The 27,608-nt window shown below is 38.7% G+C and overlaps 1 protein-coding gene across 2 annotated transcripts; it reads left to right on the top strand.

Moving 5' to 3' along the window:
- The first annotated feature begins 532 nt into the window (after positions 1 to 532).
- Positions 533 to 22,721, top strand: kif1ab (kinesin family member 1Ab). 2 transcript variants are annotated; one of them, XM_053329361.1, is made up of 48 exons: positions 533 to 638; positions 3,661 to 3,734; positions 3,983 to 4,162; positions 4,316 to 4,384; positions 4,559 to 4,737; positions 4,852 to 4,963; positions 5,478 to 5,555; positions 5,693 to 5,758; positions 5,844 to 5,861; positions 5,960 to 6,038; positions 6,140 to 6,218; positions 6,502 to 6,644; positions 6,852 to 6,890; positions 7,979 to 8,178; positions 8,318 to 8,397; positions 9,160 to 9,235; positions 9,365 to 9,444; positions 9,540 to 9,646; positions 9,794 to 9,877; positions 10,099 to 10,279; positions 10,471 to 10,543; positions 10,634 to 10,724; positions 10,903 to 11,051; positions 11,863 to 12,041; positions 12,635 to 12,772; positions 12,897 to 13,015; positions 13,157 to 13,242; positions 13,485 to 13,620; positions 13,916 to 14,099; positions 14,414 to 14,504; positions 14,683 to 14,801; positions 14,900 to 14,955; positions 15,280 to 15,388; positions 15,543 to 15,609; positions 15,874 to 15,958; positions 16,066 to 16,171; positions 16,497 to 16,520; positions 16,667 to 16,781; positions 16,879 to 17,012; positions 17,140 to 17,201; positions 17,293 to 17,438; positions 17,652 to 17,840; positions 17,968 to 18,039; positions 19,269 to 19,378; positions 19,863 to 19,982; positions 20,183 to 20,375; positions 20,460 to 20,578; positions 21,271 to 22,721. In XM_053329361.1, the coding sequence occupies exons 1-48, from the start codon at positions 533 to 535 to the stop codon at positions 21,335 to 21,337; spliced, it is 5,169 nt and encodes a 1,722-aa protein (XP_053185336.1). In that variant the 3' UTR covers positions 21,338 to 22,721. The 2 variants fall into 2 exon arrangements, with proteins under 2 accessions (XP_053185336.1, XP_053185337.1); XM_053329362.1 differs by lacking the exon at positions 6,852 to 6,890.
- The last annotated feature ends 4,887 nt before the right edge of the window (positions 22,722 to 27,608 follow it).

Genomic DNA, 27,608 nt, shown 5'->3' with positions numbered 1-27,608 from the left:
GAATTTGAAGTAGCTTACAAGCAGGAACCTGTTTTTCTGTTTTGGTGTGAAGCAGAGGAGATGCAGTTTATCACAAGGCCTCAGCCAGGATAGATGAAGCAACAGTAAGCAGCCATTTTACTGTATAATAACAGTAATGCTGCTGATGTTCCTGCCAAGTGATGGCCCATTATTTGCTCACTGTGATTCAGGAGATGTGAGTCTGAGCTTGCAGCCAAACTGACTGTGATTAAAGGGCCTGAAAATGAAGAGTGTGTCAGCTGTTTGAGCCCATCAAGGCCTTGTCTTAAGCCCATTAAGAAGCCATTCATAACTGAAATTATCACTGTCAAGTAGTACTGTTTTTAAATGTAACATTATTCTGTATGTGATACAAAGGTATAATGATAAGGTCCTTCACATACAATGCAAAACAAAAGCTGTCAGCTGTATTAAATCCTCATCATCATCTACCTGTGCAGGTGCCAGGTGTGTGTCTGTGTAGCCACACAGATTTTCAGCTCCTTCGCTCACTCCCACACCCACCGCTAACATGGCGGGAGCTTCGGTGAAGGTGGCGGTGAGGGTCCGACCCTTCAACTCCAGAGAGATGGCGAAGGACAGCAAATGCATCATTCAGATGTCAGGAAACACCACAAGTGAGTATAAATCCAGACTTAAACCTCAGAAATGATTTGGGATTGACTTGACTGGACTGTTTTCTGATATGGCTGTAGAAGTGATGGATGTGAATAAATGTTACATATTGTGTTGAGAGATTATGTGGATCCTGCTTTGCATATTTTGAGCAGCAGCACATTTTGTTTTTATTGTATTGTATGCAAAAGAAGTGCACATTAATCCTTTAACAGTAACTTTCCCCATGAAAAGATTATATTTAAGACTAGAGGATCATTCCTTTGCTGTCAGGCCTCCAAAACACTGAAATGGTCTGCTTGAGGAGCTCGGACTAACCACGTCATTGTTTCCTTTTAAATCACTTTGTATTGATTCAAATTCAACGAGGGCCTTGGCCTTATTTGTGCACCTTAACTTGAGGAGGATAAACTTCCACAGGACTCTAATGTAAAAAGGAATTAAACAAGTATTTATTCCACAATTTGTAGTATTTTCTTACAGGAGCATTCAAAGCTAAATTCTCCTAATCAGCAAACTGTAAGAAAAGTATGTTGCTTACTATGGTCCTTACTTGAGCCTCAACCAAACTACAGGTTTGCTCCAGTTAACAAGTGACCGAAAACTCTTAAAGTGACATTAACTTACATTTTAACAGACAGTTTAGATAATGTTATGTTTTACAAAATACCATGTTTACTTCAACATTAATTAAATCAAATCATTATTATTTGTCCTCTAACAAATTAACATTAACTTCTCCAATGAACTTATATAAATCTACATAAACATTTTAACAAAATACACTGAACTAAACACAAATGTAACTTTATTGGTTTATGCCTTTTTATTTATGTATCTTATCATGTTTGTATTGTTTGTTGAGTGTAAAGCACTTTATAACAGTGCTTTTAAAAAGTGCTGTATACGCTAACTGTATCATATTATTATTATTATTATTATTGTTATAAAAAACGTATATTTAATATTTTTCCTAAATCATTTTAAACTGTAATGTATAGAATTTGAGAATCCAAGTTCGCTGCCCCTGGTGGTCATATCAAAAAAGACATGTGACTCAGTGATGCTCATATGAATGGATTTAAGCAGCTAAACTTTATACATTCAGAATAATTTGAAAGATACTACAGTCACAGAAAATATACATAGATGATTTAAATAAAATGCACATTTGGATGATTATATCACAAAATGTGATATATTGCATGTAAACATACAGAAAAACATGCATTTTATGTAATATGTAAAATACTGCAGTGATGTGTTGCTTCCCTTTAAAAAAAAAACTTCATCTTCAAAACTTCAACTTGTCATTTTATTCTTTACAACCTGTAGGGGATTATTGATTGTAAACAGATAATAGAGACCCTTTTAACAATTGGATTATAAAAAGATAAATCAGATTGTTTTCTGTTGTCAAATCTTAAATTGATGTGTAAGAGATTCTGCAAATGACAACTATTGATGAGTTCTTGAAAGGCGCTTCACTGAGGTGATTTTCCAGTCTGCTAACCTGATTCACAACATGTTCATATAATAAATAATTGAGGCCCAGTTGTAAGATCATGTATGAGGCGTGGCTGTATATGTAAAGGCGACCTCTTTATGTTCAGACTCATGACTTTAGAGTGTGAAACAGAGGCAAAAGGCTGTTCTGATGCAGTTTGCATCATATTCCTGTGACCTACATTTAGGCAAGTTTAGCATTTCACCTCAGCTATTTGTCTCTCAGACAGCTCTGCCCTCCGGCAACCAGAGAGTGGGCAGGGAGGCACGTAGCGTCTTGGCAGCTAAGGAAGTAAACAAAAGCTTCAGTCAAGCCTGGCGACTGAAGCCTGTCAGTGTGTGTAGGATGTAGCGTCCACTGCAGCTCTTTTCTCCCATCATACGAGCTGCGGGGACTAACAAGGCCTCGTTGTTCTGGTTGAGCCCAGACACAGAGTCAGCTGATGCAAGTGAAGGAGAAAGAGAGGAGTATGTCAGCCGTTGTGCCTGTCGGTGTTTTTAATGATCTCATTAGAGCCAAAGATACAAACTTTCATTATTTCAACTCATTAAACTCACCGACTCTGAATGTGAGTGCTCACAGGTTCCAACACTGATTGTTTTCAGATATTTTTCTGCATTATGGCCACACTATGTTGTTTATGTTGAGTGCCTGTTCTGTCAGGCTTTCCTTTAACATCAGCAGGACCTAGTTGCTGCCATGTTGAACTTTTCCATAGTAGGTGATGCAGTGGATTTGATTTACACTTAAAGAGTGACTGCTCCTGCTCAGTTCTTGTTTCCCCTCCCATATTTAAAAAGGATGAGTGGTGCATTTAAAACTGCGGCTATTGTTACTAACTGTAATACAGTCCGCTCTATGTTCTTAGTTAGAGGTGAAATTATTTCTAATGAGGGTCATTTGTTTGTGTTGAAGAGGTTTTGTGCCATTTTTATGATGGTGCATTTCTTTAATGAAGGTACTAAGTATTATTAATAGTAATGTAGATGTGGAGACACTGATAAACAGGCTGAGCTGTTGGACATGCTTTAGTTTTTTTAAGCCTTCATTTGAAGGTGGGCAGTAAAGAGGTGTGATATGTTTGTGTCTTAACCACTTGTTGACCAGGATGACTAATCACATAAAATAACTGTACATAATCAGGACCATGAGACACAGCTCGATTGAAGTGATTGTGATGGAACATGTTTTTCAAATGTCATTTCAGTTAAGTGTGTGTGTGTGTGTGTGTGTGTGTGTGTGTGTGTGTGTGTGTGTGTGTGTGTGTGTGTGTGTGTGTGTGTGTGTGTTAGGACATAGTAATGATTTGGTCGAGGCATAATGAGACAAAGTGTTTGAGAGAAAGTTTGTGTTGAAAAACGATGTCAGATTTTCACTCTGCATCCTTCACCTAATGGAGAGCTTTGAGGAACAATGAGGAAACTATAATCACAGAGTGAACATCACAGAGACTGTCAGCATGAATATTTTCATGTTGAGGACTCTAACTTATACTTATCTGTTTTTCTCTATTGTAGCAATCCTGAACCCAAAACAGCCGAAAGAAAACAAGAGTTTTAACTTTGACTTTTCTTACTGGTCACACACCACGGTGAGTTTCTTTGACTCATTAAATTTTTACTTCTTTCAGTAACTAAATACATTTACTACTAGTCAGGTTCATAAGTGTTGATCTTGACTCAACCACATAGGGAAAAATGTGTTTGCTTTAGCATCCAATGTGTTTTTGAAGTACAAATGTATTTTCTGGACAAGTTTTATCTCATTTTAAAATTATGTCTTTCTGTGTGTCTCAATTTTTTTTACTTTACTTCCACTCTGTTCCTTCCATGTCTGCAGCCTGAAGACATCAACTATGCGAACCAGATGCAGGTGTACAAGGACATTGGAGAGGAGATGCTGCTTCATGCCTTTGAAGGCTACAATGTGTGCATATTTGCATACGGACAAACAGGAGCAGGCAAAAGCTACACTATGATGGGACGACAGGAGAAAGACCAGCAGGGGATCATACCTCTGGTAAAAAAACAAAACAGTTTAAATGACTGATGAATGTAATAATGGAAAGTGCCTGCTATAGAAATGGATATCTACAAACTAAGCTAAATTTAACACAGCCTGATCTAAATATACAACTTTGCCCACAATGACAGTCTGTTTTTTGTTTTCTAGCTTTGTGAAGACCTTTTCACCAAGATCGGTGGCAGCAATAATGAAAACAGCATGTCATACTCTGTGGAGGTGAGTGAGACTCTTACACTGACATCCTTTCAGTAGCAGATGGTGCTGCCGTGAACAGATATCACAGAAGGCCAAAAAATAACTTTTGTGACATTGATAAAAAAAAAAAAAAAAATCATATAAGATTCACATAATTGCTAACGAAAGACATAATCACCACTTGCTCTCCTCTAGGTGAGCTATATGGAAATCTACTGCGAGCGTGTGCGTGACCTGCTCAACCCCAAAAACAAAGGAAACCTGCGTGTCAGAGAGCACCCTCTGATGGGACCCTACGTCGAAGATTTGTCCAAACTAGCTGTCACATCCTACAATGACATCCAGGATCTGATGGATTCTGGTAACAAGGCCAGGTAACAGAGTGAGACTGAATGTTGACGACTGACTCCTCTCAGGATTAACAAATTGATTATAAATCATGGATGGATGGATGGAGCGCCTAAAGCTGAATTTTGTCTTTTTTACAGGACTGTGGCTGCTACCAACATGAACGAGACCAGCAGCCGGTCCCACGCAGTCTTTAACATCATCTTCACACAGAAAAAACATGATTCGGACACAGACAACACATTAGAAAAGGTGCAGACACCAAGCTCAGCTCAACAAATCAATAAGAAGAATCGTTTCCAAAAATCGAACCTTGTTGGTGTGCAGCAGCTAAAAGAGAGATGTTACGATGGAGGAATGATTTTACAACTTTTATGACCTAAGTGGAGGCCATCTGTGGTGTATTGATTATTAACCAACGCTAAAATAAATTCAGAAAACTTTTTATTTTTTATTTATTTCTTAGGAGCATTTCCTGATCCTGGCACAGTAAAAGGAAATATAAGGCAACACATGATAGACAAAGAGTGACCATGTGGCAGAGATAATAAATAATATAAGTCTGAAACATGGGTTCATTCCCCCATTTCAAATCACAACTCAAAACACATCTGTTTAAAACTGCCCAATTCATCAGATGCCAATTGCTCTGTCACTTTTATATTGTGTTTAAATAAAATGTATACTTATTATTATTATTATAAATTGGGAGGGGGGCAGTTGGGGTGCTGTGGCAGACTAAAATATATATTATGTATTATCACAGGTCAGCAAGATCAGCCTGGTAGACTTGGCTGGCAGTGAGCGGGCCGACTCAACCGGAGCCAAAGGAACCAGACTGAAGGTGAGCAGAGACAGCCAAATGTTGATATTTTCTGCATACAGGCGAGCGAGGCAGAAAATATTTTTAAAGTGATTGTAATAAATATTTCAGTGGACCAATGCTTCACATGACGGATGTTAATTTCTTTGTACCTGCAGGAAGGAGCAAACATCAACAAATCTCTGACCACACTGGGCAAAGTTATTTCTGGTCTAGCTGAACTGGTGAGTCATCAAAAATATACTGCGGCTATTTCTTATTTCCTGTTGTTCATATAACAAATGTTGACATTTTTCCCTCCCCTGACAGGACTCAGCACCAAACAAGGTTAGTAAAACTAACATATATCTGAAACAACAAATAGGATATATTCAATACTGTTTCTGAGGTGATTAGCAAATTAACGTCATTATTTCTATGTACAGAACAAGAAAAAGAAGAAGGTGGAAAGCTTCATTCCTTACAGAGATTCAGTTCTGACTTGGCTACTGAGGGAGAACTTAGGTATGTAATACAAGAAATATAATAAGTTATAATAAGTATAATAAGTGTTCAAACACAAATTTCTGCAACAAGTTCTGCATTGTTTTTTTTTCTGTCTTTAGGAGGAAACTCGCGTACGGCCATGGTGGCTGCTCTCAGCCCTGCTGACATTAACTACGATGAAACCCTCAGTACCCTCCGGTGAGAAAATGATCAATGACTTCTCTATTTAAAGATCATTACATTTGAGGTTTCTCAAGGGAACATCATTTTGAGGTTAATGTCACGTTCAACATGTAGATTGAGCACAATAGATTCTGGAGCATTTTTCTGCATTAATGACATATTACTATGGAAAAGGTTCAATCTACGCTGTTTCTGTTGTATTTCTAGTTAATATGTCAGTGTATGGCGAGTCATGGGAAAAGTACTTTCAAATTTCAACTTGGTTGTTTCTTGACCTTCATTGCCTTCGTCCCTCCAGATACGCTGATCGTGCTAAACAGATCCGCTGTAACGCTGTGATCAACGAGGACCCCAACAACCGCCTGGTGCGTGAGCTTAAAGAGGAGGTGGCTCGCCTCAAAGACCTACTGTTCTCTCAGGGCCTGGGAGACATCATAGAGAGTGAGTAAAACACCAGAATGATTCTCTATTCATAGGAAATACTCATATGAAGGCATACACCCATTTACACAGGCAAAACCTGCATGTTAACCTGCTTTTGTGCAGGTTTGTTTTTCTCTCTGTACACTCATGACAGAGGATGACAGTAAAACTTGGGGTGTGGGTGTGTCTCTCACACACAATCTCTTCTCTCCTCTGTCCTATCAGCGTATCGTGGCACCGGCCCGGTCATCGCTGGTTTGAAATGTGTGTATAACTCTTGCAAGCCTGCGCTTTGCAACTAAAAGAAATGAATCCTGAGCCGGCCTTCCTCCTGCACCACACCAGAGACCTCACTAACAAGCCCAAAACAGTATATGTCTAGTCTAGTCTAAAACATAGATTAAACAGAAAATAAAGAATAATTATTTAGAGCAACACTGAAATCACGTTGTTGCTGTAATCCATTACTTTTTCTCAGGAATTCTGCAAAATGGCCTCCTTTTTCTTTCCGTTAGTTCTGGTTTCCATGTTTTCTCTCTCTTTTTTAATCACAGAAGCCCAACATCTTAATCATTTCACTGTTGGAACACAATTTTAAATTGGCTGGGAAGCTTGCACCGTGATCTCATGGCAATTCATTCAGAATCTATTCTGCTCAACTCTTTGTTTCTCTCCAGTATTGCACAAATAGATTCAAAGCCAAGGTTGGCATAAAGCATGCAATATTTTACTTCACTTTATTAGTGATCATGGAAGAAAGGACTGACTGGGAGGACGCCATTTTAGACTGCATCCTGGAGTTATTTAAAGCTGAGTCAGAAGCTTAGAGGCCTGCACTACCAGGAGCCATGCAACCAAAAGCTAAACATCTCACAAACATGGGGACATGCCTCAAAAAAACCCAAAAAACAACCTCAGCCTGTAATTGGTCTACATGCATTGTATTGATGTATATATTTTCAGTTTTCCTTCTCATAACCATGCTTGAGCGCTTGTTGGGTATGTCTATGTATAGTCTGAGAAAAAATTGCGTCTTCTTGGCATTTTGTGCTCTATCAGTTTGAGTTGCTCCTTTCTCTCTGTTTGCGATGGCTTTGGTAAGCAAATAACTTTTGCTTCTTTGATTCATTATTTGAGCTTTCTCTTCTTTTTTGTACTCCTCCCTGTCATTCTCCCATTTTCTTTCTTTTTTTAATCCGTTTCTCTGCGTGTTCCTTTCAATCCCCAATGTCTCCTCAATTACCCGGCGTCTGCTCCTACCTTTTGTCTTTCCTTCCTTCCGTCCTTCCTTCCTTTCTTCCTTCCCTTTCTCTCTTGCTGTCTTCCATGCGTCGCCTCTCTCTCTCTGGCAGACCTGTGCGATTACAAGAACTTTGTGAATAATCGCCAGGCTGTCAATCAAGGGGGTGATCTCTCCACAGTGACCAATGCCATGACGGGAATGAGCCCCTCTCCCTCGCTCTCGGTCCTGTCCAGTCGCGCTGGGTCCATCAACAACCTCCATGATCGCATCTTCAGTCCGGCCAGTGAAGAGGCCATTGAGAGGCTCAAGGTAGGAGAAATGTAGGGATGGGGAATGTTGACTGTGGCGAAGTAGAGCGTTGGATATGTTGGTGAAACTAAATAAAGGTGAGTGGAAATGCTCTTTTATAAGTAAGAGAATGAGCAAAGTGTCCTCATTTGACCAACAGGAAACAGAGAAAATCATCGCAGAGCTCAATGAGACCTGGGAAGAGAAGTTGAGACGTACTGAGGCGATTCGCATGGAGAGGTTGGTCAAAAATATTCATGCATAGTTTTATGGCATTCATTTAGATGTAAGAACTGACCACAACTCTTATTCTCGCAGCCTCCTCATCTACATAGTGAAAGGGTTATTTTATTATATTATGTGTGGTCATTTTTAACCATTGCCATCCTGGATTTTTGGAGCCAGAAGTGATGAGAAGTGACCATATTCATACACAAGGGTGGAGCTGACCCTAACACTAGCTGCTAGCTTGGTTAGCACTGTGAATTTAGTCCTTGCTTAACTATAATATTGCTAATGCTAATTTTTGCCAGTGAAAAACAGGCTTAAAAATATTGAAATGGAACATATTTACCACAAAAACTGAACTTCTGAGTCCTTAGAGCGTCTTTTGAACTTTCACGAACTGGAGACACACTGAAATAGCGATACTATGACTATGACTATACTCTGTGAATCTGGGGTTATGCTATGTTAACATTATCTATTGAACATTGTCACCTGTAGCAACTTGTCAATGACAACATAGCCACGCCCTAAAGCATACCCTGCTGCAGGGCCATTTACTGTAAATGGGACCATAATTAACAAAATAAATTAATAAATCAACATTATGCTCTATAGAAGAAGACTTGAGGCTAGTGATTGAGACCAAAAACTCATTAGGAAAGTGTTTACCGAGGTAATAAATAAAGTGCTTTTTCCTTAATCCTGCTTTTTTAACAGCTCTGACCTTATTTTTATGAACATGTTATGATGCTTATTATGTGACTGTTCTTGCAGAGAGGCCCTGCTGGCTGAGATGGGTGTTGCCATGAGAGAAGATGGAGGCACTGTTGGTGTCTTCTCCCCGAAAAAGGTAAGGTACTGATTACTGTTGCACATACTGCACAACCATTTAAACACCTCAAGAAAAGATGTACAACACTTATAAGCTCTCTCCAAAGTGACACAAACAGCCATACTTATTACCTATTTCCCCTTTTAGACCCCTCATCTGGTGAACCTGAACGAGGACCCGCTGATGTCAGAGTGTCTGCTGTATTATATCAAAGATGGCATTACCAAGTAAGGTTTTCAATGTTTTCCTTTTTAAGATTCACTTGAGACACTGTGCTGTGTCGAAGGATTTATCTTAATTTGATTACCTTATCTTCCGTCAGGGTTGGCCGTGAAAATGCCAAGACTCGCCAGGATATTGTTCTCAGCGGCCATTTTATCAAAGATGAACACTGCACTTTCAGCAGCAGTACGGGCCCTCAGGGAGAAGGTAGAGGCTGGCTGCGTTTCTTCTTAACGTGAAATTGCAATGTTTAATAAATATACTTAAGTTTAAAATATATTAAAAGTTAAGCCCAGCATCTCTTGATATTAGGCATTTCAGTCGCCATGGTTTTATAAATCTTTTGTGGAACAGGTTGTGTCATCTTGGAGCCATGTGAGGGCTCAGAGACATATGTCAACGGAAAGAAGGTGACCTCGCCCATCATCCTGCGGTCTGGTACGTGAAGCTTTTGTGAAAAATGGTGGAAAACAAAGCAGTTGTGCCTACAAAATAAACATGATAAATGTGTGTCACAATCTTATAACCATTTTGGAAAAAAAGTGCAAAAGAATTTCAGTCATCTTGGAAAATGTCATTAATTAAAACATAAATGTACCATAACAAAGGTGTAATCTGTATATAATGTAATCTTTTATGCTTACCATAATGTTTTTTAGGGAACCGCATCATTATGGGCAAGAGCCACGTGTTTCGCTTCAACGACCCGGAGCAGGCTCGGATGGAGCGAGAGAGGACGCCATGTGCTGAGACTCCGGTGGAGCCTGTTGACTGGGCCTTTGCTCAGAGAGAGCTGCTGGAGAAACAAGGCATCGACATGAAGCAGGAGATGGAGCAGAGGTGTGTGAGGAAGGACGTAAAAACAATGAGGATGACTGTGATTGATGTTATTGTTTTACTTTTTTTGAATAAATAACCGTGTAGTTTGCGCTCTATTTTGAAGACTACTGTTACAATTAGTATCATTATTGTTATTATTAGCATAGTATGTTGGTATTGACTAAGATTAAGTCTTGTTGAATCATTTTCAGGCTTCAAGAGCTTGAGGATCAGTACCGCAAAGAAAGAGAAGAAGCCAGTAACCTGCTAGAACAGCAGAGGCTGGTGAGCATCATTCCAGTCCAGTCCAGACATTGAGGTATTGTTCCATTAAAGGGGCCATAATCCTGATCTGGATGATGTGTTTTCTTTAAGGACTATGAGAGTAAACTGGAGGCTCTTCAGAAACAGGTGAACTCTCGGTACCTGGAGTCACCTGAGGAGGAGGAGGAGCCTGAAGAGGAAGGTGATACTTAAATGTTTTAAATGTTTCTGACTTATCAAACATTCATCTGTTTTAACAAAGATACATACAGATCTAATTATGACCAGTGAGGGACTAGTGATCCCTTTATACATATTTTCTTTACTGTCGGCTTTATTTGATCATGTTTTATTCACACATCGTCTGTCTTGCCTGTCAGTGCCGTGGACCAAGCGAGAGACCGAGCTGGCTCTGTGGGCTTTCAGAAAGTGGCGTTTCTACCAGTTCACGTCTCTCAGGGATTTGCTTTGGGGCAACGCCATCTTTCTCAAGGAGGCTAATGCTATCAGTGTGGAGTTGAAGAAGAAGGTGTGAAAACATTAGAACTTGAAGCATTTACAACAGATTTTATATCTTTTTAGACCTATTTTTTTTAAAGCACAGAAGAAGAGCTTTTATTAAAGTAACTAGATCTAGTTAACTTTCTTGATTTGAGTGACTAAAATCAGACGTTTTACTTTGGTATCAGCCGACTCTAAAATCATGTAATCATTGCACTAGTTAAGAGTAATCATTTTTAAAGTCAATTTTATTTAAATATGATGCTGGTTGACCACTGCATAAAGAGTTTTCTCTTCGGTCAAGGCTGGAAGCAGAGTGCAGAATTGGATTTGCATCAGTACGAGTCTATAAAGTAATTGACTGTCTAGACTCACCACAGTGATTTGGTTCTGTGTGCCATCACAATCTAATGCTCTATATTAAGTGTAGCTCAGTTAGTGATTAGGGATATGAATATGATGAGCTATTGTTTTGAATATTTTCAGACCAAATGAGACTTTACTGCTTCAAGTTTTCCATATTTTTAAAATTACAACCTGCTCTGCAATATGTACAGTACTGCGTATTACAACCAGCTGAAGATCAAGACTATTGCACTAATATATCTCACTGCAGTTACAGTAGTACCCACATTTGTTCTGTGTGAGAAGTATACAGACCATTTCTTTGAAGAACTAGGAATTATTTGGCAGATGTATTTTAAGGATTTTCAAATATGTTCCTCCTGTTTTTAAAATAATCTTTTAAGAATAGTGAAATGATAACTTGATGTTGCAGGTATGGTTCAGTGGGACGTTAATCAATCATTCACTGATGTTTTAAATGATGTCATCCGCAGGTCCAGTTCCAGTTTGTCCTGTTGACAGACACTCTGTACTCTCCTCTGCCTCCTGATCTGCTACCTCCCAGCGTGGCCAAAGAGAGGGAGAGACGACCTTTCCCTCGGACCATTGTAGCAGTTGAAGTGCAGGATCAGAAAAACGGAGCCACACATTACTGGACTCTGGAGAAACTCAGGTACTTTGGTTTTGTCTTTAAGAAAGTGGATTTGTGGGTTAAAGCTGAATGCATTGTCAAGGTTATAGTTATTTGTCCATAAAAACATCTCAAATTATTCTCATACATCACTGGTTATAAAACATTGATACCTATTAGACGTACAGATATAGATACAGCACATGCAGTCTCTCTTCAAGACCAGGGCCACAAGATAGAAGATGATGGACCCATCATACCTGATATAGTGGTTCAAGTTTTCACTTAATTAAATTATGTAGTAAACCCAAATGATATTGAGTATATCTGGGCTTTTGGGATCTGCTTTGTCTGGTAATCCAGCCTGGAAAACAAAAATGTAAGCCACAAAGCTTTTGAGTGACTACAGAAATACTTAAATTCATCTTGTTCTTTTCTTTCTTTTTGTACAAATTAAAAATAGCTCATGAGGATCTTTTATGCACAAAAGCAGCCTGTTTTTCCCTCACACCCCACAGCAACTTCTCTGTCTGCTACCAGAGGCATTAGTTTTAATCTTTTAATACTTTCTTGCAGCTGCTATATGCTCAAGCAGGCCCTCAGGATGTTTGCTAATTTTATACTGCCCTCTGCAGGCAGAGGCTGGACCTGATGAGAGAAATGTACGACCGCGCTGCCGAGCTCCCCAGCAGTGCTGTGGAGGACTGTGACCACACCTTGACCGGAGGTGACCCCTTCTACGACCGCTTCCCATGGTTCCGTCTGGTTGGCAGGTCAGTCGCCTGGAGACACTGTTCCCCTCCTGCAGTCACAAATGATTTGAATCCTTTTATAGTTCCATAAAGACTCAGTAAAAGTGAAAACCCCTCATCTCTCCCCTCCATCCTTCCTCCTCAGGGCTTTCGTGTACCTGAGCAACCTGTTGTATCCGGTGCCCCTGGTACATCGTGTGGCCATTGTTAGTGAGAAAGGAGAGGTGAAGGGCTTCCTCAGAGTGGCTGTGCAGGCCATCTCAGGTGAGGGTATAATTATCTTAAAGATATTGTGTTGTTTGCTCATAAAAGAGCCCTCAAGCTGTTAGTTTGAGGTTGTTATGTATTTGAAAATGATTGTGACACTTTGATGTAACATCTTGTTCTCTGTTTGTCTCTCTCCAGCTGACGAGGAGGCCCCTGATTACGGCTCTGGTGTGAGGCAGTCAGGCACTGCCAAGATCTCATTTGAGGACAAACAGTTTGAAAAGGTGCTTATGGATAGGGATATGTTTTGTTATGTTCTGATTGCTGTTTTTACAGTGACTAAGTATAGATAATGTGAGCCATAAAATCAGACATGTCATTGAAACATTGTTGCAGAGGCGAAAAGAAGAGGCTCATGATATGAATTTCCTTCCTTGGAAGGACAACTATATATACATAACTGAGATGCAACTGTTTCTTGCACTCAAATGTTGATGCAGGGTTAAGCTCTTGATTTTATGTCTAGTTCCAGACAGAGACCTCTCCTGGTGTTCTCCCCTACTCCAACACCTCCCAGGAGGAGCTGCGAATTGTCGAGGGAGAAGGACAGAATGTGGAGATAGGAATCTCTGCAGATGAAGTCAACAACAACACCTGTGAAGGTGAGGGAGGTGGGAATTATAAACTTTACTGTCTTTTTATTCCCTTGCCTTTTTTTTAAAAACAGATGTTATTTCTGTTTTGTAAATTATACTTTGTTGTTACAATACTGCTAATTTGATATTTAATGCTTTAATGCTGTTTAAATTGAGTTTTAATTATATATCACCTTTGACATTGGTTTGATAAAAACCAAAACAAACTGTATAATCTGTCTTGCTATGCATAGCCTCTTCTAATTAGGTCTTAATTTAATAAGAAACCATATTTAAAAAAAACATCCTTTGTCCCATCTAGCCACCCAGGAACCTCCCCTGAGCCCAGTGAAGAGTTTAGGTCTGGGTCTAGATCTTCCTCTGGACCTCTCTCCAGAGAAGGCTCTGTCCCACCTGAAGATTGGCAGCACCTTCACTTTCAGAGTCACCGTCTTACAGGCATCCAGCATCTCAGCCGAGTACGCCGACATCTTCTGCCAGTTCAAGTGAGTGAGCAGCAACACTGGAGCACTGCATGCCTTTATCACAGCCTGTCACACAGATACTGTGTGTTCAATATGAATGTGCAGTATAAGCTGTATATCTGTCTTTTTTCAAATCTCACCTTATTCTGTGAACAATCCACTGAAGGCAAAAAGAAACATAATTTCACCACATTATACACCAGAAAGAGAACTCATTTAAATGACCTTGATAAAATAACGGACTATGTTTATATTTTTGGTATTCAATGTTTACTGATCTTTGTGATTTGGACAGTTTGCGGTTTTTGAGTGACATAAAGTGCTTTTCCCCCCAGCTTCATCCATCGCCATGATGAAGCTTTCTCCACTGAACCTCTGAAGAACACCGGCAGAGGACCACCGCTGGGCTTCTACCATGTACAAAATGTAAGAACTGAACCAACACATTCAGTCCTATTCATCAGTTAATATTACTGATTTCTACATACATGTCTGTTCCCACAATATTTAGGCTGTAATAATGTTGTTTCTATGTCCTACTTGTTAATTATGATGTTGTCTGAAGGTTTGGATGACTTGGATGACCTTTTTTCTCTCCTGTTAGATCACAGTGGAGGTGACCAAGTCCTTTGTGGAGTACATCAAGACCCAGCCCATTGTCTTCGAGGTGTTTGGCCACTATCAGAAACAGCCTTTCCCTCCACTCTGCAAAGACCTGATCAGGTCAGGAAGCACTTCCCATCAGCTGATAGCTAATTATGAATCTGTATTTTTTTAGATGGAAATAAAGTTTCGCAACATTTGATGTTTTTGTCTTTTAGTCCACTGAGACCTTCCAGGAGGCAGTTCCCCAGAGTGATGCCCTTATCCAAACCAGGTTAGCAAATTACATGTGAATAAGGGTGACAAATGGTCCTTTGCAAAGCACAAGATCAGAGTTTTATGATTCCTAAAAGTCATAAAACCCAGATTAGTGGAACTAGCTTGTTTTTTCGCTTGAAAACTGACTCAAAGGATCATCAGAACTGTCATCCATCAATGTCAGGATCAGTCAGTCAGTCCATTAATAATAATAATTATAATAATTTCAGCATCGGTTCAAACACTGAATCCTTGTCTAAGTTGAATGATTGAATCATTTGATATTCTGTTCAGTTAGGTATACTCACACATTCATTCTGCTCTCTGTCTATTCTCTCAGTGCCGGCCACCAAGCTCAGCACCCTGACTCGTTCCACTGCAGGACCTTGTCACGCCAAATACGACCTCATGGTCTTCTTTGAGATCTGTGAGCTGGAAGCGAACGGAGAGTGAGTTGCATCCACTTTCGTATAACACAGGACGCAGTAAATTACATACACAATGAATATCTTTTGAATACAAGCTGTTTAGTGCAGGTCATGTCAGCCACAAGGTAAAGTATCTTCTAATCTTGTAATGTGCTGATTATTTTCTTGTCTCTAGCTACATCCCTGCTGTTGTTGACCACAGAGGCGGGATGCCCTGCCACGGCACATACCTCTTACATCAGGTCTGACCACATCTCACATCATGATTCTTATATCCTTATTATGTATTCAAAAACCTTCAATATCATAAACTAACAGATATACAGTATATTTTAAATGTCTTCAGAATTGTAGTGATAAAGCATAAAACATGAAAAAAGTGACAATTAAATTGAAGCTTAACCCAGCTGTTGCTCCCTTGGGTGATGTGTATTCAGCTCTTTGACCTTCACTTATCTTCACAACTAAACAAGCTGGTCAACCTTCTGCTTTTCTGGACTCCACAGGGCATCCAGAGGAGGATCACAGTTACCATCGCTCATGAAACTGGAAATTATATTGAATGGAAAGAGGTGAAAGAGCTGGTTATCGGTGAGTAATGAGACATTGTCCAAAAAACCTCAATCTTTAGTCTGTCAGATTTTAGTGGCAGAAAATCAGAAATCAAAACGATCTTATCATGACTCGTTTGACCTCAGGTCGTATTCGAAACACACCGGAGGCTGATGAAACCATCATAGACCCCAACATCCTTTCTCTCAACATCCTGTCCTCTGGATATTTCTGGCCAAAACATGATGACAAGTATGCATTTTAGGCAGATTTTTTCATTAATCGAAAAATATTATTATTTTTCCTCTGTATATTTACCTTTTGATGTTTTTAGCTTGTCCGCAATAGTTACATTCTTTTGTTTACAGACCTGTGTTATCTAAACAGATTATATGCTTTGTTTGCTGTTTTTTTAACATTGCTTGTACGTGTCTTTTATAACGTAATATCATTTTGCTTCAGTGCAGTTTTCAGTTTGCATGTATCAATATAGTTTGCAGAGTTCAAAACTTTTAACAGCTACAGTTAAAAGTTTCTAACTCGTGTCCTGTTTCTCTGTATTCTTTGTTAATGGCAGCGTCTCCTTGGGAGTTGATCATAGGTATAATGACAATCATTTTTCTTTATCCTTACAATTGGTTTCCGCTAACAAAATGTCAATTTGCTCACAGGCATCTCAAGAGGTTCAAACTTTTCTTTTTTCAACAGCATGTAGATAGATGATAACGTTTATTTGTCTCACACCAGAACTTTCTACCGATTTGAGGCAGCGTGGGACAGCTCCATGCACAACTCTCTGCTTCTGAACAGAGTCACTCCTTATGGAGAGAAGATCTACATCACCCTCTCTGCTTATCTAGAGGTATTAGATGTTTTTGTCAATGATTTATTTAAAATAAAGGCACTTTAATTTATTCTAATGGATTATAATATGTCAATGTTTTGTATATTTAAACTAGATGGAGAACTGCACTCAGCCGACAGTGATCACCAAAGACTTCTGCATGGTGTTTTACTCCCGCGACACCAAGTTGCCGGCCTCCCGCTCCATAAGAAACCTGTTCAGCACTGGTTGCCTAAGGCCCTCTGAGAGGTACAGATTTATGGATTCACACAGTCTGAATCTTACACTAGAAGACTTAAATGTAATTTTATGTTAAATTGTTAGTTGAACCAGTTGTCCTTCCCTAAAATACAAATTTTGTCCCTTTACTTCTCAGTAACCGTGTAACTGGAGTCTATGAAGTGACTCTCTGCCATGTGGCGGACAATGGAAGTCCAGGTTAGATCAAGTTAATTCATGAAAACATTTAGAAACAAAGTATTTTATATTGTGTTTTATGACTAAAACATGTTTTCATCCTGTTCTCCAGGCATGCAGCGTCGTCGCAGACGTGTGCTGGACACCTCGGTGGCTTACGTTCGAGGAGAGGAGAACCTGGCTGGATGGAGGCCTCGCAGTGACAGCCTCATCCTCGACCACCAGTGGGAGCTGGAAAAACTCAGTTTACTGCAGGAGGTGAGTTTGTATATTGAAAGAGTTGGTACTGTAGAATAGCCAACACCTAAAACAGATAAGTTTGGGTTTGACGAGCCTCTCAAATACTGAAAGCAAGATTATTCACCAAATTATGGAAAGTGGATTCTATGCTGACATAAATTGCTGCCTATCCAAACCTATGAACATCTTTCCAGGTAACAACCAGTGAAGTAAAATTTGCGTGTGTTTCAGGTGGAGAAGACCAGGCACTACCTGCTGCTGAGGGAGAAGCTGGAGGCGACCCTGCAGGCAGGACAGGACGCGCTCTACAAGAGCAGCGACATCAGCAACTTTGCAAAGAGTCCCATCCTTAGCCACAGTCCTGGCAGCAGCCCGGCCCTTGACAGCCCCAACCAGAGGCAAAGGGAGCTGGCTGCCAAGGTGATTTGATGTCTTTGACACCCCCAGAAGTTCTTAATTTCTTGGCTTTCATCTTAACTTACCCATTATTTTTAGCTTTTATTTCAGTTTTTAAAAATACTGTGTCTTGCACTCTTCCTGCTTCCAGTGTCTGCGTCTGCTGATGCACACCTTCAACAGGGAGTACAGCCAGGTGAGCAGCAGTGCCAGTGAGAGCAAGGTGAGCCCCAGCCTAGGCCCTCTAACCCGGCCCGTTAATCCTTCTGAACCTTTAGAGCTGTTTTACCTTAACAAAGTCATAAAGCCCCGCTCTCAGCCTACTCTCTGCCATTGCATCCATTCATCATTTTTATTTGTACACAAAATCTGTTTTCAAACTTTTATTTTCATTCCTTATCTGATTTCAATTATCTTAAATTTAACCTTATACTTTCTCCCCCTTTTTACTACTCAGCAGACCTGGGTTAAACAGTTTTCATCAGCATATCTGTAGATCTTTAAATTTAATTCAGTTCCCTCAAAAGCAGGTATTACAAAGTATGAAAAAAGTCTTAGATATATTCCCTTGCTGGCCGTACATAGTACGATTTGTTATAACTCTTCCTTGTATGTGGTTGAAAGCTGTCAGGAGACATCTGTAAACTAAAACTGGGATTGTTTCAGCAGAAGCTTTTTAATCCTTTTTGGGGAGTTTCATTCAGTACAATCAGACCTGTAGCTAACACTGTCAGTACTGCTAGCTACAATAGCTGGGAAGCTCATTCAATCATAATGGAATAAAGTATAAATACTAGCTTAAATCAATTGAGTATTTTTGCTATTGGTTAACACTACTATCCAATAAACTGGGTCCAGGTCATGTTAGTTGATCATTGATATTACAAGGAATTACTGCTATGTACGGCTCTGAAGTACAAACAAAAATGTGATATATATATATAAGTAAATTTATGCACCGTGTTTCACAAATAATTCCTTTAACAAATAACAGTAAGTTTGTTTGAAACCAGCTTGATGATTTCCAATTAATGTTTGGCTCAGGCCTGCAGCTTAACTCTGTCTTCCAAAACGCATGCATCCATATTTGAACCCCTGAAATATTTTAGTTACTCCTCCTTCTTTATCCTACCTCCTCCCTCTGTAGAGACCGCGAGGCTTCCACTAACCTGATGTTACTCCTGCATGTCCTATTTAACATGCTAACCAGCGAGGGGCTCTTAGACATAAAGAGGATTTGTGTTATAATGGTACAGAAATGGTTTTACTGTAGAAAAAAGAGACAAATTGTCTGATTGAAGTGTTTTCTGAATGCATGTCTGTGTTGTACGTGCTTAATCGTTTGCTGGTACGTTTTGTCTGTGTATGTATTTGTCCTTTTTATGTCTTGTCTGTGCTTCTCTGTGCATGATTTGTTGTCAATGTATTTCTGTGTGTGTGTGTGTGTTTTAGCTCTCTGAGATGTCTGCATCGCTAATGAGAGAGTCATCATCTTCTGGACTGAGCACGCTCACTCCATCCTCTACCTGCCCCTCACTGGTCGAGGGAAACTATGACATCAGGTATGCAACCACTGTACATACTGTTACTCCTCCTCATAGTGTTGAGTTTTGACCTTAATTTATCATATTTTGCTGTTAAAATCTTAAACTGCAAAGTAACCAGTAATTATAATTGTCAAATAAATGTAAAAAGAAAAGAAGCATAACATGAAAATACTTGAATAAAGTATAAGTGCCTCAAAATTGTACTTGAGTATATAATTACCTTAGTCAATTGTTAATCTCTCAGTTAATTTCTGATCACTTGCCTTACCTGATTCATATAAACAATATAACAGCAGTACAGTACACAATAATGTAGATTATAGTCTATAATGCACATTTGACAAGTACAAAATCTCCACTTTATATATGTAAAATTTCTACTTGATGTGGTATCATTCATTCTTTAAAAATGGTGGGTTATAGACAGGCCCAGTGCATTTGGTTTATAACAACCTGTCCCTTCTTGTCACAATAAAAACTTGTTGTTAATGTTGTGTAGACACACTGATCCCAGTTCAGGAGCATCCACCCCAGATCTGGACCCATACAGCCCAGTGGACAGAAAGAAAGCTTTCAGAGGATGCACCTTTGTTCCTGACATACAGGAGATCCGCGTCAGGTCAGGCTCTGCTCATCAAAACATTGATTATGTCTCTGATTGAGTACTTGTACTACATCACACTTTAGATTAAGGCTTTAGTCAATTGTATCATTTTCATCTGGGGAAGCATCTCACCTTGTATTTGTTTTTTAATGAAGGTGGTGTTCTAGTTTTTATTAGTTGCTGTCTCACATCAGTTTTCTTTTGATGGTGTACAGCCCCATTGTGTCAAAGAAGGGCTACCTACACTTTCTGGAGCCTCACACCAGTGGCTGGGTGAAGCGCTATGTGGTGGTGCGCAGGCCCTACGTCTACCTATACCGCAATGAGAGGGACAGCGTGGAGCGAGCTGTCATCAATCTGTCCTCTGCTAAAGTGGAATACAGCGAAGACAAACAGACCTTACTACGGGTACGACTGAGCTTCAGTTCAATATTAAAACTGAATCCTGGGTAATCAAATAAACATTAACCTCAGAGTATTTCATGTCTCCAGACTCCCAACACGTTTGCTGTGTGCACTGAGCATCGTGGGATACTGCTTCAGGCCACCAATGATAAAGAGATGCACGACTGGCTGTACGCATTTAATCCTCTGTTAGCCGGCACCATTAGGTGAGTGGTGGATACAGTGTGTGATAATGACACAAACGTCACCCTTAAATAACATGTGAAAGGTTAAAAATGGAATGATGAGTCCATTTATGTTGGTGTCTTACATTTTAAATATGACCATATCAACACTTTTTTCCCCACATAGTTTAATGATATTTTCCTAGACAGAAACTACATTCTGTAAATTACTAGAAAGGTCCCTGGTCTACCGGTTCTGTGTAATTTGATACAATTTATTAGGAGACTGTGATTGATTTATTTCCAATTAATCAATTAGCATAATACAGGACAGTGATTCCCAACTTTTTTTGTGTGTGTGTAAATATAACCGTGTCTTCCTGTGACTAAGATAATTTGAAGAATTAGATTTTTGCCTGAAGAGATTAAAATTATGACATACTTGTCCACAGACAAGAAAATTATTAATTAAATATGGCCAGTAAATTAGTTTATTAGTATATAAATATATTTAAATGGCCCTCAGTCAATTTTCATCAAGGTTTTAGCAGTAAAAGAAATGTCTCTGTAAATCAGCAACTGCTTCGAAACTCAGCACAATAGATTCAACTTAAATAATAGTCTCAGATTATTGTCTCCATTTTTCCTATATTTAGTACCAATTTACATGACTTTTTTCAGGAAACTTCCATGGAAATTATTTGGAAATGTAACTTCTGCTTTGATTTCCTCAGATCAAAGCTTTCCCGGAGAAAGTCAGTCCAGTCCATGCCGCCGATCCCGACTGCTCAGAGGATGTGAGAAGTGAACCAGCCCGGTTAATAACAATGAACAAACAAAAAATTACAATCTAAAAGCTCCACTCATTATCCTGCTCTATTGAACATAGACCATATAAACAAACTTATACATAAACCATTTAAATAACTTCCTATACAACGACCACCCCAGTCCGAAACATCACTCGATCGTTCATACTGAAACCCAACAAAGCTGTCCTTCTCTCTTTTTGCAGTTGCTCCCAGTAGCCCCTTCGAACCCTGCATGGTGTGCTCCCTCCTGACCTTTAGATGAAAACATGAGACAAACTAACGACCCAAACCAGCTGATTAACTTACCTCTGCTGTGCATTGGGACTAGTTCAGATTAGTTTTAGGTTTTCATATACATGTAGAGCTGTAACCTGTGAGGCTACCAGTTCCTGTGTAAAAAGATAGATGTAAACAACTGTTTACTTTGTGATCAGTCCCTAATTTATTCATCTTCACTGAAAACCAACCATTCATGTATTTCTAGTTAACACCATCAGGTGTGTGTGTGTCTGTGGGGGGGATTAAAACATCTCGTTTGTAGCCATCAAACCCGATGTTTCTCTGTGCAAAAGTGTGGTAAGTGCTGGGATGATAGCGCCACATCCATCCATCATATACTGTACATTACCTGAGTTTGGAATGGCTTGGTGCTCTACAGCATATAGAGTATTTGTTTCCCTGCAGATGTTTCAGATAGCAAACAGGTAGATTGCTGTTGCTTATCACTTAAAACACTGAAGTAGCATGAAGGATTTGTTAGGACGAAAGGATAAGTTGTCGTTTCTGTGTCAGTTTATTTAAAAGTTGTTTAACTGGATCTTTGAATACTGAGTCTGTTGGCTAGACTGAAGCAAAAGAATATCAGGAGAGATATTGTCCTTGCCTTGTTTTCGGCATGTGCTTTTTTCTTTTTTGTTTTTTTTTTAAATAATCCCTTGTGCATATTACTATAAATAAGAATATTATTTATTGTTGCTCTTGTATGTTCTCTGCACTGTTATTTATTGTGACGTGACCACTGACCAGTTTTGTTGCATTGCACTTTATTGTCTTCTTTGAGTTAATGTCTTGAATCATTTACTCAGTTGTTTTGACCAAAGCGATGTTTTGTAGTTTTTAAATGTTGCAAACAATTTCCACTGTGCAGTTATATTAGCTGACATTTACTGAGAAGAATAGGATTTTAAAGGAATAGACAAGGAATTGACAATTTAGGAAATGCTCTGATTTGCGTTCTTGCTAAAAATTAGAGGACAAGATTGATACTAAAGCAGGAGCTAGCAGCTGGTTAGCATAGCTTAGCATAAAGTCTGGAAACAATAGAATCCAACTACCAACACCTGTAAAGCTCACTAATTAACATGTTGATTAAAAAAAAAGTTGCGATTTCTTAGCCAGGCGCAGTGACTTACAGGATAAAACAAAGATACAAAGACAAATAACTTGTACTGACAGTGATTTCTTTTAACCTTTACACAGAGGCAGGCTAGCTATTTTCTCCAGTTTTCAGTCTTTATGCTAAGCTAGCCAAGTTTCAATTGATCTTCTCATCTAACTCTCAGCAAGAAAACAAATAACAACTATTCCTTTAAACTAATCAATGCGCCTAAATTAACCTAAGATCATTTATATGGTAAATACACCAGGACAACTGTACTGTATGTGGTTGCTAATTTTTTTTAATCAAATGAGCACTTATATTCTATTTGTTATGGGCCAGTAGAGTTGCTACATTAAATACGTTTTAAGACTATTTAAAGTCTTTTGTAGCTGAATGGAAAGTTTTAATTAACCATGGACCTGTAATCTGTTGAGGGCAGTTGCTTTGAGTGGGCAAGTGTGTTGTCCATGCACCAGCTAGTGCCTCCCTTTCTTCACCTCTTTTCCTTCCTTTGTCTCATTTATCATTGTCTGTGACATCAACACAGAAATTAGTTACATGTGTCCAAGATGAAGCTTTTATGTAGAGTAATAGTAAATGCTATGGATCTTTTTTATATCGATTATCAATGTCAATGTTTTGGAGAGTGAATATTATCAATGATGCGCTATAGTATGTTGGTATAGCCTGTAACAGTACAGTGCAGCACTACTGTACCATTTACTGTAAATGTTGCATTTAAAAGCCGAGTCTCCTCTTAGCTTTTGTACTGTAGCTGCCAGATATTTGACAGTCTGATGCTTCTGTCAGAACCCAGTACAGTGAGATCAGTTTGGTGTTGTTATGACCTTCATGTCCAGGGATGGTTTCTAGTTGCTTTTGTCTGTCTGCACTGTGCCAAGATGACCCCAAATTTCAGTCTTAAAATTAGTGTTTAACCAAAAAAAACCCCAAAAAACTAATCTTTACCTTATCAGTTATAGAATTACAATTTTTTGTTTGTATTGTATTATTTTCTACATCTGTCCGTGCTGGGTTTTTTTTTTTAAATGTGTTTTTTTTTTTTTTTTTTTTTTTTTTTTTTTTACATATTATACCAAAGACATGGTCTGCCAACCATTCAGTCTTTCACATTTCAGCTTTAAAAAAAAAAAAATCAAATCTGAGTTACAATCAGTCAACAGACAGCATTGAAGACTGTGTAAATGCCACAGGCCAGCCAACCTGTTGAGCAATGCAGCCTCATGCTGTAAAACTTCACTACAATTTGAGCCCATTTTGCTTAATCTACAGTGTAAAGTGAAACACAATACACAGGGATGTATATTTTCTTTTTATGTATGCACATAAAAAGTATGAACTGTTTTACATTGTGACCTTAATTTTCCATGCTACCTTAACATCAAATCACAACACAGAAAACTAAGTAGATACAAAACTACATGTCTTCACTTTATTTTCTGCATTGTGATTTGATTTTAAAATGGTATGGTAAATGTATACCACAATGAAAAACATTTCACTCAGCAGCTAAATAATTGTCCTTTTAACATATGTTTTCATTTCATTACAACACAGAAATTGCCTATATTAAATCTAACATGTAACAAAGTGTATTTTATTTCACTTTATTTATTTGTTTAATTTGCTGTGATTTAGGCATGTTTTTAGTTTTTTGTTAATTTATTGTTATTTTTTACAGATTCTTTTGTTTTGTTTTTTTGTCTGGAGTAAATTAAAGGGGATGGCACCATTTGTTATTTCTGAATGTTTTGGGTCATCTTGGTATATTTGGTTTGTTTTTGGGGGGGTTTTCTTACTGTATGTTGTAACTCTGTTGCCTACTGGAGGAGAAGACATGGAAAGTTTTATTTTTAAAGTTCATAAAATATATACTGCACTACTTATTGAAGTTCATACTTGTGCAAGCATCTTTATTTAATATGATTTCATAAGATGTTTTTACATTGTACTGAAAAAATTTGTGTTTTAAGAATTTATGGCCCTGTCCTGGAGGAACGAGAAGAATATTTTCTGAAACTGTGCCATTTTCGCTTTAGCAATCAAAATGCTAACACTGCATCAAAATTACATTTATTTATTTTTAAGTTTACAGCATGCATATGACTTCCAACCCTTATAGTTCAAGGATATCATGTTAAAAAACAAGTTGTAAAACAGTTTTAGTTTATTGGCCATTAATTGTTGGAAGGTAAATGAGTTCATTTATATTTGGCTGCTTTTTAACTGTCATAGCTCTGGATCAAAGCATGCAGATCCCACTTATCTTCTGCTATACTCCGTCCCTCTCTCCTGACTTATCGCTTGCTAATGACAACAGCCCCCCCCCCCCCCCCCCCCCACCCCTGAAGTGCTGCTTGTAAAGTATTGTCATTCATGATCCTTGTAATGACTAACTGGAAACCTTCCTCTTGGCTCTGTCTTGTATATAAATGGAGATTTCTGTGTTGGGTCTCATCACACAGATGATATTAACTCTCTCTTCCTCTGTATACCACAATGAATAAGAATAATTGACCTGCTGCTTTGTCAAGAGTCACCCCAGAGTTCAGAGTGCTGATCAGGGATCAGTTTTGCACATTTCAGCTCAGTGTGGGTGATGTGGTTGACATGGACCAGGTAGATGACCCCAGGTCTGCACTCTTGCTCCGAGCTGCTTGGCAGAAACAGAAACAGGTCCCAGCCTGTGATGAAGTCTTAATCTCAGTGCTCACGTTTATCTTTTGAGTGTTCTGGAGTTCTTTCCCATGTCTGTGGACACGTAACAAAAGTTGTCAAGAAAAAAATATGGCGAATAAATAAATGAGTGTTGAAACTTATGCAACATTTTAGTGTTGTGTGTTTATTTGTTGTTTTTATTCATGTTTGTTATTCACAAGGCTTGAGGTGATGTGAAACGTAATATTATGGTATGGGCCAGTCCATGTGGTCTGTGGTAATTACAGATTTGTTGTACTTGTCATCTTGTTAATCATCTTGTAGGTTTGACTTATAATCATATTGCCCCAATGACTCACCTAACTGCAGATATACAGTACCTTGACATTACTACTGTACAAGAAAAAGTGCTGTAATACATTTATATTTAATGTAAGCTACAAGAGTGTCAGTCATATGTATGTCATATTTCTCCAAGATTATCACCTATAGATATCTAGTCTCCACAATAGGCATCCTATTAAATAGAACTTCTAGAATTTTTTAGAGATCTAACTAAATGCAGTTTTAAGCCCTGCTAGCCCTTAAGCACACTGCCAGGAATTAAGTTCTGATGGGGAAATATTGTAATTTGTTATCTTTTTTATATTATTTGGCTTACAAGTAGTCAAATGTAAACATACTGTGCCTAAAAATACAGGAATAAATCTACAAAGAATTTTTAATTGTAGAAACTCAAGATATTGTTATGTATTTTTTTCTCCGGGATGGTTGAAAGTTTGTGTGGAGTTCCCCAAGGATCAATTTCTGGCCCGTTGTGCATGTTTGTTCATGTTGCCTCTGGGCTACATCATCCACAATTAATGTATCAGCATTATTAATATAACTGCAATCCTGAGCACTGTTAAGTCACTAATTAAATAAATAATTAGTGTATTGCACTTTTCTATAAACAGCTCAATAATCACATTATTCATCATAACATGAAAAATTAAGATGAAACAATCTAGCTCCTTGGATACCTCTTGTAGTAAACTATTTGTCCCGTAGTTTATCCTGAAATGGTATGAACTGATGATAATTAGTGTTCAATGTCAAACCAAATTAGTCCCAGAAAGTATGGATCTGTGATTCCATATTTTGGAAAGTTTCCTGATATGTTACTATTATATTTATTAAACCATCATCACCTGTGGTATCTTTTGATCATACCCTCAATAAGTTATACCCTTAAAGTAATATCACTTCTCCTCAAATCATAAGTTTCTCCGATTTTATCTGCTGGATAAGTACAACCCCTAGTGTCATTTTAAAGTTGTCATTTTGGAGTCTTTTTGTTACAGGCTGAGGCAGAAAAACCTGATTGTGTATTTCCATGTTGCCCAAATGTCTTGTGCTTGTACATTGTAAATAAAGCTTGCTCTGTTCAAAGTCACCAGTTCTAACCTTTCTCTTGATATAAACAAAGATAAAAAACATCTGTTAAAACATGAAACCAACTAGACAGGGGTTTTTGCTGACAGAGCAACATAATGGATGAATTTCCCACCAATGCAAGTAACATAATGGTCCTCTCATGTCTGTTGCGTAACGGACTGTACTTTTGCTCAGGGTGAACACATGTGCTATGCTTGTGTGAGGTTGTTCTGCTGCGTTCGTGCAGCCTTCCATTATTGATTATGTACTCACCATGTGCTCAGCTGCAGCAGAGCCAGTCAGACTAATCCCCTAATAACAGAGGCAGAAATACTGGACTTGATACAAAGGCCCTGCACTGGGGTTACAGCCAACCATTCAGCAGTGTGATGCCCTTCATGACAGACGGTACATTTGGTATAATAGGTCTGGTTTATACGAGATCAATGTTTGTCCTTCTTGGTTCAACTCTATATTACCCATTTTATGTAACACATTAATTTTTTTTTAGCAATTATATTCTCAAAAGAACAAATATACTTTAAATACAAAACTCCTTTTTGCCCCATAGCCACACGTGTTGTGTGAAAGTGTCGAGTGGTGTCCTAAGTGTGAACACACTAACGCCACAGATCTGAACACGTGAGAAGGTGTACATGAGTGCGCGCACACACACACACACACACACACACACACACACACACACACACACACACACACACACACCAGTTTACAATACGTTATATCTCCTACATACATTCGCAGAGCTACTGTTCTATACTTC

The sequence above is a fragment of the Scomber japonicus genome, chromosome 12, assembly GCF_027409825.1.
Source record: "Scomber japonicus isolate fScoJap1 chromosome 12, fScoJap1.pri, whole genome shotgun sequence".
Lineage (NCBI taxonomy): Eukaryota > Metazoa > Chordata > Actinopteri > Scombriformes > Scombridae > Scomber > Scomber japonicus.
This window is presented reverse-complemented; position numbering and strand designations above follow the sequence as displayed.